Source organism: Alnus glutinosa, chromosome 12 (genome assembly GCF_958979055.1).
Source record: "Alnus glutinosa chromosome 12, dhAlnGlut1.1, whole genome shotgun sequence".
Lineage (NCBI taxonomy): Eukaryota > Viridiplantae > Streptophyta > Magnoliopsida > Fagales > Betulaceae > Alnus > Alnus glutinosa.
The window spans coordinates 26,716,406-26,729,145 of NC_084897.1; the positions used below are offsets into that span (position 1 = coordinate 26,716,406).

A 12,740-nucleotide genomic window follows, 5' to 3' on the forward strand; every position below is an offset into this window, starting at 1 on the left:
GGTGCTCGTCCATTTTAAGTTTATCATGTTGCCATTATCGTTTAAGAAGGCAAAAGGAAAAGAACAGTATAATTGTATATATATCTCCATCCATTAGATACACAAAAACAATTCTTTACATATCAGACTGTCTGAAAGTATTCCACTACCACACTGCAGCACATCTTATTTTCCAGGCTTCCAGCTATATGGAAATGAAATAATAAATATACATTCCAAAGAATTAAGTAAACAGATACAAAATCAAACACTAAAATAAAAATATACAATACTGTGTAATCCATTTCTGATCGATATAATCCATTGGAATTATGAGCTTTTTCTCTGCTGTTCGGTTCGCAGCACTTGTTCTGCCATAGATGAGAATGACTTTGCTGTGTCTTGCATCTCTGTGGCTCTCAGGCCAATCCCCTGCTCAATGGGGCAAAAGCTTCCATTAAATTATATATTCTACAACACTTTTGTGGATCATCTCTTCCTTATAGTTGCACTAAGAAGAATGCAAATTCATGAACATCAATTGCAAAAGAACTCATGTACCCCTTTCCCATCCCTTGGAATTTTTCATTTTATGGGAAAAGAACCAAACATTACTGACTTGGCGTGGCTTAAGCAACATTTAGAAAAATCACTACTTCAGAGTACAGAGATTCAACAAAAGATTGTGTCTGCATACTGAACTTGGTCATTATTTGAGAATTACACAACAAACAGAAAACATACTAGTAATACTATATGCAAGACTCATATTCCTATCTTATCCCCCAAAGGTGATGTGATTTTTAAAATCACAATTAGATCAAAACTCAATATAATCGATCTCAAATCTAATGGTGATTTTTGAAACCACATCACCTTTAGATAGATTGGAGTTTTGCATATAATATTACTCATAACATAAACACCTGCCTCCTGCAACTTAATTAGAGAGTTACCTGCAACCTACTTGAGTTCTCCTGCAGTTTGCTTTCTGCCATTTTAGCAACTCTAGATTCCTGCAATCAAAGGAAAAGAAATTATGCATTTTCGTCCTGAATTTTTGCAAAACACTGGTATTGCTATGTTAGCATGATTGAAAAGTTGCAAAACATCCGGACCATGATTTACTTCTCATAAGTAATATAAATTGAATATTAGCAAAATAAAAATAAAAATCAATCCGTTATCTCCGCATTGGTTGACACGATATTAATCAACAAGTCGATTTATATCTTTGTAACAAAATTTTATATTCTAGAAGTTAAAGAAATCACAGAGTTTTATGCATGGTCAGCAGAGAAGTTGATCATAATCCGAGTTCTTAACCATAACAGTACGCTGCAGCCTTCTGCTAGAATGACCTAGCACCAAAGTGGCAATACATTATACATATAAAGGAAGTAAACGACATTAAGGTTGATTATCTTATGAACAGTTTACGATAGCATTAGTTAATTCATCAATAACAAGATCGTGGAGTACACTTGTTCTGCTAGCCAAATAACTGAACAGAGCATGTCATCAAAATATCAATTTGTTTAGATCAGCCTTCACTTCAACTAGCAAAAGCATTGGTAAGATAGTGGAGACCAACTCATATACTACACTTTGATTAATAGAGTGCCCCAGAAAAGGGGGAAAAAAGAAGAAGAAGATAAGAGTAATAATGGAGTGCAATCTTGAAGCTATATTTTCCACGCCTATCCAATTCAAAATATGGTACCAAATAAGTTGAACCTATTAGAGGATGTGCATAATTGGATGAAGACTTACACCAGATGAAGAAAACCCATATTTCTTCTTAATTTGATCAACTGCACCGACCTTCTCATCTTGCTGCTCTTCAATGATGGAACTCTTCTGGTTCTTGACCGTCATCTGTTTCAACTTTCCTGAAAATTGAAATATTTTTTTTATGAGTCAACCAGTGTGTCTAGGCAATCTTTTTTTATGAGTCAACCAGTGTCTATCTATGATAATTGGAACACATATTGCTTAATGACAAAAGAAGTCGCAAAATAAAATAATATGAAAAAGAAGAAAGTCTATGAATGAAAGTTTAAGTGCTTGCACATACAGGGATCTATCTTGTACTGACCTTTAAAAGCATGAAATTTGCTTGCCATTTTCTGCTTATTAAGGGCTGTCAACATACTCTGTTCTTTAGGTTTTTCTCCAGGATCCTCAAGGATGATGTCATCTTCAAAAACAAAAGACCATGTAATTTCTATCTCAAAGATCCATTTTGGAGTATAAGAATATAATATGAGATGGAGAGATGCAAAACTACGTCAAAAGCATAAGGGGTGACTAGAAATGGGGTTATGTTTCATGATTTTAGGGCTTCTTAAGAATTCTTAAGAACTTGAGTCACCCACTAAGGAGGTGTTTGACAAACCAAAAAAAGCACAAACAATGTCCATTAAAGAAATATATTATGAGCATGAAATTCATACCTATGTCTAAGTCTATTTCATCTTCATCCGTGACCAGGTTATCTCTATTCTCAGCATCACTTGGAAAGTTAGCTGTTGAAAAGATCGTGTGAAGTTCTTCTATACTTTCTCTAGCATCTTCTATTTCCACTTGAGGTACATGCTTTGCTTTACTGCCTGTAATATCTTTAATAACAGAGCTAAATATACCCTGGCATGCCAAATAATGCAGAAAACCTTTAGTTAGAGAACCATAGGGTCGTCACAGGCAAAGTTCAGACGTTATCAATTACTATCTACCTTTTTCTTTTCCTTATGGACAATGGGTTGACAGGCAAGCCCCTCTTGTGAAGGCATCAAATCTTTCCTGTAAATGTGGCTGATAGTGTCCGAAAGCCTAGAATGAATTTGAGCAAAACGTATAAATGGAGACCTTGAATGCACTTTTTCTTTACAAGTCTAGTTATTGCAATAGCTGTCTCTCTACTCCATAGGTTTTTCAACAGAAAGAAATCTACTTCCCACTTGGGATTTTCCTTTCCGAAAAACATGACAGAAATTTCATATAGAAAATTAAAAGATTGACATTTGAGAGGGAAGGAGTAATTCAAATAAATAACCAAAACGTTTTCTGTAAGTGCATGTATATACCTAAAGGTTTTCTTTTGGAACAAAACTGAGATGACAAAGATTTCCTGATCACCATTAACCTGTGAATGAATAAAGTTAAGCAATTGGTCCTGAGCACATCCGAGATTGTCCCCAGGCAACTTATTTGAAATAAGAAGTCCAGTATGTCATACCATTACAATTTCTCCTTCTGACGAAGCACATATTGAAATGTCAGAGAATGAATTTGGTTTTGATGTAGAATAAGTGAAACCTCTTATTGACGTCTCCTTTATTAGGGATAACTCTGGCAAGGACCTGACATTTCACAAGCAGATGTTTAGGCTAAAATGTACTAAATCGCATTATACACGCAAAAGATATATGAATCACAAACTAGAGTCATTAAATGGTTTCAAATCAGTTTCAATGAATACGTTGTTTCCTTTTGCCCTAGATATTATCATATACAAGACAAAATTACTTGGAAACATGATCATAATTAAATTCCAAGAATAGCCCAAAACAACCCAAAATAGTATACGTGCTAAACTAGCCCACAAACATGTATTATGCTACTTTCTTATCTAAAAATATTCTTCTCAAAATTCCTAATAAATGAAAATCTTCATCTTCTTTTCTTGATATGAAATGTAATTATCATGTTCAACATAGGCACACTGTGTAAGAATATGCAGTATTGCAGTTATGAGATAGAAGCTAACTACATGCAATGAGTATAACATGCTAACATTGATATCGTTTTATCTGTAATGGACCAGCCATAATTAGCATCCCTTTCTTTTTCTATATAACCATATGTAGGTGGAGTCTATATCTTTTTCCATTGACAAAATGCTCAAAAATGGCATGAAAATTATGACTCCTTAGTCATCTGATATTTAATGATGGAAACTAAGGAAATACAGATAAAGAAAATTCAGCACCTTATTTCAATTTTTCCACTAGTAAAAAGTAGTATAAGCCCAACATCAGAGGGACTGTAAAATGTTGATGCCCAGCAACAAGAAGAGCTCTGAAACTTCTTCTTATAGTACACCTTCTTAACTCCCTGAGACAAAGGAGAAGGGAAGGTTAGATATGAGCTTAAATAATTCACCAGTTCATGACTACTGACAAAAATAAATCACTGCTTACCTGAACGAGATGCGTTAAAGAATAGACATACACAGCTTTCTCAGAACATAGCAATGATAACTGCTTTGGTGTGGCATCCTCCAAGGCATTCCCTTTGCTCAGATCTTGACCATTAGATGTATTAGATCCTCTAGATAATGTGTCCTGCCCATCTGTGAAATAAAAAAGATGATTATTTCAATCAGATTCTCTAAATATTCTCAAGAGTATATTAACCGACCATTTTAGAGGTAATTCTTGGTTACCAACATTTGTGACAGATTCATTTATTGATTATCCTGTCAAGTAGAAACCAGAAGCCAGTAGCACTCACCCAAGATCTGCATGAATAGAGCCTTAGAAGGTTTCTTGGGGCGAACCCTGTTAGTGCTCAGGGTGTTTCCAGCATCACTGTCGAGAGCCAGTACAGATGAATCCATTGTTGCAACCACTAAAACATTCTTCTCAAAGCCATGTAAACTGCAGGTTTGGAATTGCAGAGAGATGATACCAGTACGAATTTCACTTGCAATATGGCTTTGATATAATAGAGTGGGCCCTTCCATATCAATTACGGAAACCTGTAAGAAAAATGAGTTGAAAGTGAAGCAATTTGAAGGAAATAGAGTATACATAACTGGGAAGGATCTTCCCGTTAGGGTGAAAATCCAGGAAAACAAAGAGAAACAAAATGGTCAGAAAATTGTAAGCTCACATATCCTTGATCAGACCCAACAGCAAGATGCCTTGAGCTGTAGCTAATGTTCATCGAAAGCACAGAGCCATTAATCTTTATAAGTTTAACATTATGGATGATGTGATTGTTTCCCTTCTTTGTACTGCCTGCCAAAGGATGAAATTGCAATCCTCACATTTGGTCTAAAATGTAAGCTTGAGAATTAAGGCAAGACCTAGAACTTCACAGTTGAATCATGCACTTAATGATACCTGGGAGTGACATGAAAGTGTTTTCTGTGGCATATGGTTCAGGTTTAAATTTAAAGATGCGAACCTGCAGATCATATATAGAGTGAAAACACCAATACAATTTCCAACACACCAAAAAATTGATTGTATTTAACAAAATCTATCGGCAGAGGCATTCACCGTTCCATTCTGATCTCCAGAAACAAGAAGCCGAGACTTGACATCAAAATAAAATGCCGTCAGTGCTATACCACTTAATGAAAAATCATCCTCACTCTGCATTCAAAAAAGAAAAGGCACAATAAGCACAATAGAAAAACGTATATCCACTTTGCAACAATCTAGCAAAGAAATTTAGAAAGTAACTGCCTTGAATATCCTCCTTCTATGATTAGATTGCATTCTGAAATCCTAATAAAGAAACAAGGACATCCCAAGAAGTCGGAGTCAAAAGATTCAAATTTGACTAGAAATAGAAATTGTTGGGTCTTTATTCATTTTGGAAAGCCCCTTTAACTCTTTATCCCCCATTATGAAAAGGTAATGTTCTAGTGTGAGAAGTCTGAGCAGTGCACCCAGCCAGCAGTAAGGACAATGCTAGGAATAACAAAATGAAAACCAACAGAGAAGTAGTTGTCCTTTTCTGCTCATGCAAATAACATAAACAATTACTTCAAAAATTACCTGCTGCTTTAGCGAGAAAATTGGAATGAGAAAGGGACATGATACATCCCAAAAGTTTATGGCTCCATCACTATGTCCAGTTATGTACAAGTTTTTAACCTTCGAAAATCCGCTAAAGTTGGCCAAATTCAAGTGACTTCCATCTTTTTGTTTTGTCTCGGAGGGAAGAAGTGGTGGAATATTTCCTGCCATTAGAATGTAATCCTGAATAAACCAGAGAAATCATGAGGCCAAATCACTAAACTATGAAGAATAATCACATAATGCTAAAAAATGAACGCAAGACGGGCTTATAAGCAAAAATTAAAAGTTGCATTACCTCATCTGCAGGACTAAGCATACAGGGATTGTCTGTAATAAATTTTGCTATAGTGATACTTGAATCAGCAAATGGCATTTTCAACTTGACCTCCTTTGGGAGTGAGGTTGGAGACTTAGATTGGCATTGTAGAAGATACTTTTCAATCAAACAATCATCATAGGCATAAGCATTTCCTGATTTTCCAAGCAAAAGGAGAGAATCTTGTTTATGTTTGTATTGCTCACTGCTAGAAATGATCTCCATGTCAATGCAAGGCTCAGGCAAATGAAGCCCCAACTTAATTGTGCGAGATTCAGTATGCTCATTCAACAGCATTACCTGCCTCGTCAAAATAAAGTTTATGATTATATTGCAGAATCAACATAAAAAAGTAATCTTGATCCTACAAAACGCAAGAAGGGAAGGTGATGTTTTGAGACAGAAGGATTGGTTGCGCACTATGGTACAGTACTATAGTCGTTAAGATGGCCTGGGTCCGAAAAATACTAATCCTAGCAGATTTTGTGGTGGTGCTGAAGGTTTCAAGCTACCTCATCCAACTCATAATGTCTTGAAAGCCATTAGACTTAAAAATAAAAAAATAAAATAAAAATAAAATTGGGAAACGGAATGGGTTCACTTTTTGGTTCAAGGAAATGAAAAAAAGACAATTCTGAGAGACACATGACTTGACACAAAGATATATGAACATTGAGGAATACGTCAAATATAAACATATTTACTTCATAGGCATACGATGATATTGCTAGCATAATTGCCAAATACCTGCAAAAAGTTTCCTGAAACAGAGTTGGAGGCACCCATAACATAGAGTCGACTCGCTTTCCCTTCTGCATAAGCCCATTTTAATGATGCTATAGGAATTTTGTCCATCTTATACCCGAGATTGAGTTTACATATAGGAACATTTTGAGAACCATGGTCTGATGCTGTATCGGTCCTTGGAGTTGTGGCAGAAGGAATACTCCATACGAAAATCTCTCCGTTGCTGTACCCAACAACAACTTTGCTTCCAAAAGGGCATGCCCAGCATGCACAAGTCACTTTCTTTGCTTCATGAGACAGTGATTGCAACATATTTCCACCTGTTGTGAAAATGGACTTGCTTTCTCGAATTTCCCATAATGCAATTAAGCCATCTCTAAATATTATAAGAACTCTGCATTGAAACAGATAGCACAAGAGGAAAACAAGGATTTCATAAATCATAACACATAAGGATTAAAAAAATAAAACTTCAATTGTTCTTTAACAAGTGTGAAAAAATGAGGCCAGCAAGGTTGGTGAAACTACCTCTTACTTTCAGCCGTTGGTTGAGGTAGTATATGCAGCACTGCAGTATCACCAGACACTTCAGTGAGATTCCCTAAACAAGATGATTGAACAGTGTTAGATTTTGCAATAAAAATGCATTATGTACCAGACAAAAAAAGAAAAAGAAAAAAAAGAAGAAGATAAACAGCATATGAACAAAAAGTTGGCCAAGAATGTATCTCACCATGAGAAACTGAGAGAGGTATAGTGTATTTCATTTGTACTATACCAAATGGTTCTTCTTGAAGCTTCAGAACTGAAATATTACCATCAGAATCTCCAACATACCTGTCAATAAGATATTACACTTAGTTGAAGGTGGTGAATGAATCCATATTTGGGGGCAATAAACACTTACATGTAACGACTGTGACGCATGACTGTAAAGGAGGTAATTTCTTCCTTAAAAATGTGCACATGAGATAACAGCTTCTTGTCTATGTCCCAAACCTAAGTTATAATTTGGTTTGCAAATCAATTCCGAGAATTATCGTTGAAAACACAATGCATAAAACATGGTCTGGCAGTAGATTTTGATGTTATGAAAGCATAAGAATATTGACATACCCTACTATCAAACACGGAAACAAAAAAAAAAAAACAAAAAAAAAAAAAAAAAAAAAAAAAAAAAAAAAAAAAACTAGTAAATTTTTAAAAATCAGCAATTAGTCTAGTGGAATAACTTGCCTCGAGGTGATTTTTCAAATTGACATTTAGAAGGATGCCTTGGTTCTCCATAAACTGAAGATAAATATCATGATTGATATTAGATAAACAATGTTCTGAACAATCTGATGATGAAAATCGATTTTCCAATACTTCAAGAATAATCAGTATCTTATGACAGCCAAAACTGCAAATGAAAAGGAAAAGAACACAAGACCTGCACAAATTTGCTTGGTACTATCTCGTTAGATTCAAGTAAAGCATGAGTATTATCTTTTCCAAATAACTTAATTCGGCCATACCTGAGAGGGGAGAAAAAAAAAAAAAAAAAAAAAAACAAAAACAATCAAATATGGCGTCAATAATGCTTCAACATTTTGATAAGATAAACATCCATAGATTAAAAATTCATGAAGTCCAACAGATTGAAATGATTTAAAGTCAAAGCTATAAACTAGTATGGATGCCATTCATTTCATAGTAATAGGATATTTAAAATAACATCAAATGTTCATAAGATTTAGTGCACAGAATAGAAATTCATTAATATAGAAAATTGCCATTCAATAAAACATTAAAAACGAAAATGACAAAAGAAACTCGATTTAAACATAGACACAAGGAAAAAGTTTTCCTCCAAACAGCATTAAAAATGCATGTGACAATCATGCGCTTTATTAAAAATGCAAATGAGAATTACATGCTCTAAGAATACATGACAATTTAATTAATAGACTGAGTTGGAGGAATTTTTTTAATCCAATCTAACGGAAAATTTTATCCTACACAATATTTGAAAATGATTCACCAGTCAGGTCAAAATAAATAGAGCCATAGAAATACAAAATAGCACAACTTAAGATAATTTAGGAATAAAAGGAATGGCAGATGGCAACTTACTTTGTAGAAATTGCAAGTATCTTTTGAATGGAGTCATAAGCGAACATAGTAGATCCGGATGGGATCCCATAATGGAACACAACTCGTGGGTCTACCTCACTTGATTTCAAACCATCAGAATTTCCTCCAGGCTGCAACAAGAGTAGCAATAATGTATCAAAAGCTCAACAAATCCAAATAGAATTTTTCTTATGGCCAGTTACTTTAGTATTGACTAAAGTTTCCAAAATGCGGCTATGTTTTTTTAAAAAAAATATTATATATATATATAATTTCAAAAATTTCAAAGATTCTCAGGCATGTGTATTTTTATAAATTTCATTAAATTCTGACCAACACCTAAATTAAATTTTTGCATTTCTTTTTTCTCCTAAAAAAAATGAAGATATTTTTGAAATTTTGATAGGATTTAACGGAAAATTCTAACGAAGGGTTGAAATTAAAAAAAATTGAAAGATGGTTATCCTAAATGAACACTTTTTAAAGTTTAAATACTTAATTGCAAAAGTGATGAAAAATCAAGGGTTATAAGTGAATTTTTCCTTAAAAGATATTCATTTTTTCTAATGGAATATTATCCTGCCTACCAAACGTAACCTTACTTTTTCTTTCGATCTTTTTATGATTATCCTTGCTAATTAACAAATACAATAGTTCTTGTTTTCCTTCTATATCTTCTATATATATATATATATAAAGGTGATCAACCATACGAGGCTTTAAGGGTATGGTAAATTTGTGACAAATTTAATTATTATCACTTTAGCTTTTGTAGCATAATAAGGGTACTCGTAAATTGTGAAGGAGTCCTGCTAAGTGTATTAAAAATTTTGTTATAAGTTACTTACAAACTAACGTAATCGCCCATGTAACACTAATCACTTCAACCACTAAATAATTAAAGTTGAATTAAATTTACGTGATAGTGTAGTGTCATGTGAATTGCAACATGATTAATTTGTAAAAGATTGTAGTAAAAACCGTAGTAACCTAAACATTTTTAACCCTGCTCATCAATCAACACGAGCATATCAAGATCCAGCAATATAGCATGGCAGGGTTTCATTATCAATATCATTCAGGTTATAAAAAATAAAAAAGAAGAAAGAATTGAATTAAAGATCCTGCCATTTTGATGATATTCATTGACCATAAAGGCCCTTACAAATCGGGTGGTAACAACTGATCCTCGACGCAAAGACCTAGATGGGGGTAGTTTATAGTATACATTAATGCTTACCACCGCCCATCACGTGGATATGTTTTGTTGTTGACTGGTTGGATTATTTGGAGCAATTAATGGGTTGACCGTTAATCCATCAATATATATATATTTAATAATATTTTATCAAGATCCAATCATCAATTGGCACCTCATGAATTTTATAATATTCAATAAATCCCCATCAAAAAATTCTTGAGGATAAGAAGTATCTTTTTTCTTTGTTTTTTTTGCCTTCTCTATAAAAGATATAGTCATATAGATACACTAGAAAGAGATGTGGACTAGCGTTTAAAGCTTAAAGGGGGTGATATAACACGAGGTTTAAGGTTAAAATAATATTTACCATATAAAATATTTAATTATCTTTGGCCTTCTCAGCATTTTTAGAAAATAAAAAGACTAAAAATTCGGATTGTCTTAATCTCTCAATCCCTTCACACGCTAACCTCTAATAAATTAGTCAAAAATTCAGCCAAATTAATGCATGAATCACTCCACTAATCACATTTCTCATTTAACAGCAAAATTAATTTCCAATATACCCTTTAAATTATCATTTAACAGATTTAGCTGTGCCCTTAGCCAAAAAAAAAAAGAAAATACAATTGGAAACTGAACCAAATCACTACACCATACAGTCGCCATTAATGAAAACTGTCACTGTTCACACTGAAAAATCTGAACGCATATTATAAAGGAAAAAAAAATAAAAAAGGATAAAAAGAAGTTACCATAGGCTTGAAATTTAATCTGTTCCTCAAGTTTTTTTTTTAATTAACATAAAGATTGAAAATTAGGAAGCAAGATCGGTCAGTCTCAAAAGAAAGCTTGATTTGCAGAATCAACCTAAGAGCTATTATTATAATGACATATTTAATCCAATGCTGATTTTCTTTTGACAATACTTTAGTAAAGCACCAATGTTGAAGCAACACCTATAAACAAACAAAAACAGTGAACACCGAAAGCTTGGAAAAGAAAAGAAAGGAATCAACAAAAACAGCGTTCAAAATAGAAAAAGGTGAAATATTTGGCATCCGTAACTACACTGATATTCATATATAATGTTCTTAATTTCACAATGAACCCAGATGACATAAATCAGAGAAAGAGATCAGATGAACCAAAGAAGAGAGAAGATCAACCAGTACTTACCTTCTTTGCAGCCTTCTCAACAAGCTTCTTGACAAACATTGGATGGATGATGATCTTTGAATCTGCGCACTCAGATAGAATGCGAAGAACCCAAATAACAAATACAATAATGAATAGAATGAGACGAGCGAAGCCAAAATCTGCTTTGAGATAACCGAAGAGAGAAAGGGAGAGAGTTTGGAGCAGTTGATTACAGTTCGCTTTCTTTATAAACGTTGAGCAGAGAGACAAATCCAGCGGTTTTTTATGGACAAAATCGGAAGGTTAGGATTAGAGTGTGCGGACACGTGGATGGTTGATTAGGTGGAAGAAAAGACGTTTGACCGTTGATTATGCCAAAAAGGCAAACAAAAGCCAAAGGCTAAAGCTTGAGAGTGACAAGAAGCAAAGTTTATTATGTGGACAAATCAAACCTACGTCGCCTTCATCGGACAACTCGGATAGCAACACGTGTCGAAGTTGTTGTCCGTGTGGGGTTCATGCCTCGGTCGTTGTTTGTTGGTGAGGTACGTGGCATAACCGAAAGGTCCTTGCTTGCTTGATTTGCATATCCATTTCTTTGATTCACTTTTAGAATTTTATTCCATTTATTCTAATTAAAATGATCCTTCAATTCTTGGATAAAGTTTCCTTTAAACTATTTCTTCCCCAATTTAGCGTGTGTTTGGTATTGTAATTTTGCATAAAATTACGTTCTTAAATTAAATCACAAAAAATTAACGTATCGTTCGATAATGCATTTTTTAAAATTTACGATTTAAAAACGTAAGAAAATTTATGTTTTCGATTAAGAAACTCACAATTTTAAAAGTTAAACTAAAATTTTACCAAAAACTTAATTGTTTTTTTAATAATTATATTTTTTAATTCGCATGTTTTAATATCATTATTTTTAAATTGCAGATTTTAAGTTTCACATGTATTTTTAATAAAAACATATAATTTTTAGGTGTATTTTTAAAAATATATATTAATAATTACATGCATTTTAAATACATATCAAATTAATAGGCTGCATTGAAAATTTTCAAACCAATATGGTGAAAAAAAAATTCCCTTTAATTCATTAATTTTGCATAATATCCAAGGATGTGCATATCTTTAGCAATGATTCGATGGATCAAACTTTTTAAAGCTTGTATAAAAAGGATTCTCAGGTGTCAATGTCATATCAGATCAAAATAAATTTCAAAGAACGAATGACATAATTATATATCTTTTTAGTATAGATCCTAGTAGTAATGGACACCTCAAATTGATGTTGTGCATTTTAAATGTGAAAGATTAGGTCTTTAAATATTGATTTTTTTTTTCTTCCCCTTTTTAATGATTAGGTGCAAAATTTTGATTTGTTTGTTAATATGATCAATTAAGAAATGCATTTATA

At 33.3% G+C, this 12,740-nt stretch overlaps 1 protein-coding gene across 1 annotated transcript; it reads right to left on the reverse strand.

Annotated features, from left to right (window-relative positions):
* Positions 1-56: 56 nt before the first annotated feature.
* Positions 57-11,550, reverse strand: LOC133851783 (uncharacterized). Its single transcript, XM_062288359.1, has 24 exons — positions 11,354-11,550; positions 8,974-9,104; positions 8,291-8,375; positions 8,095-8,148; positions 7,766-7,857; positions 7,592-7,695; positions 7,387-7,459; positions 6,859-7,252; positions 6,091-6,411; positions 5,772-5,975; positions 5,268-5,363; positions 5,109-5,172; positions 4,876-5,003; positions 4,495-4,741; positions 4,182-4,333; positions 3,971-4,095; positions 3,218-3,341; positions 3,066-3,124; positions 2,715-2,811; positions 2,436-2,625; positions 2,078-2,179; positions 1,753-1,871; positions 936-995; positions 57-411 (listed from the first exon to the last, which is right to left on the reverse strand). The coding sequence occupies exons 1-24, from the start codon at positions 11,390-11,392 to the stop codon at positions 310-312; spliced, it is 3,162 nt and encodes a 1,053-aa protein (XP_062144343.1). The 5' UTR covers positions 11,393-11,550; the 3' UTR covers positions 57-309.
* Positions 11,551-12,740: the final 1,190 nt, after the last annotated feature.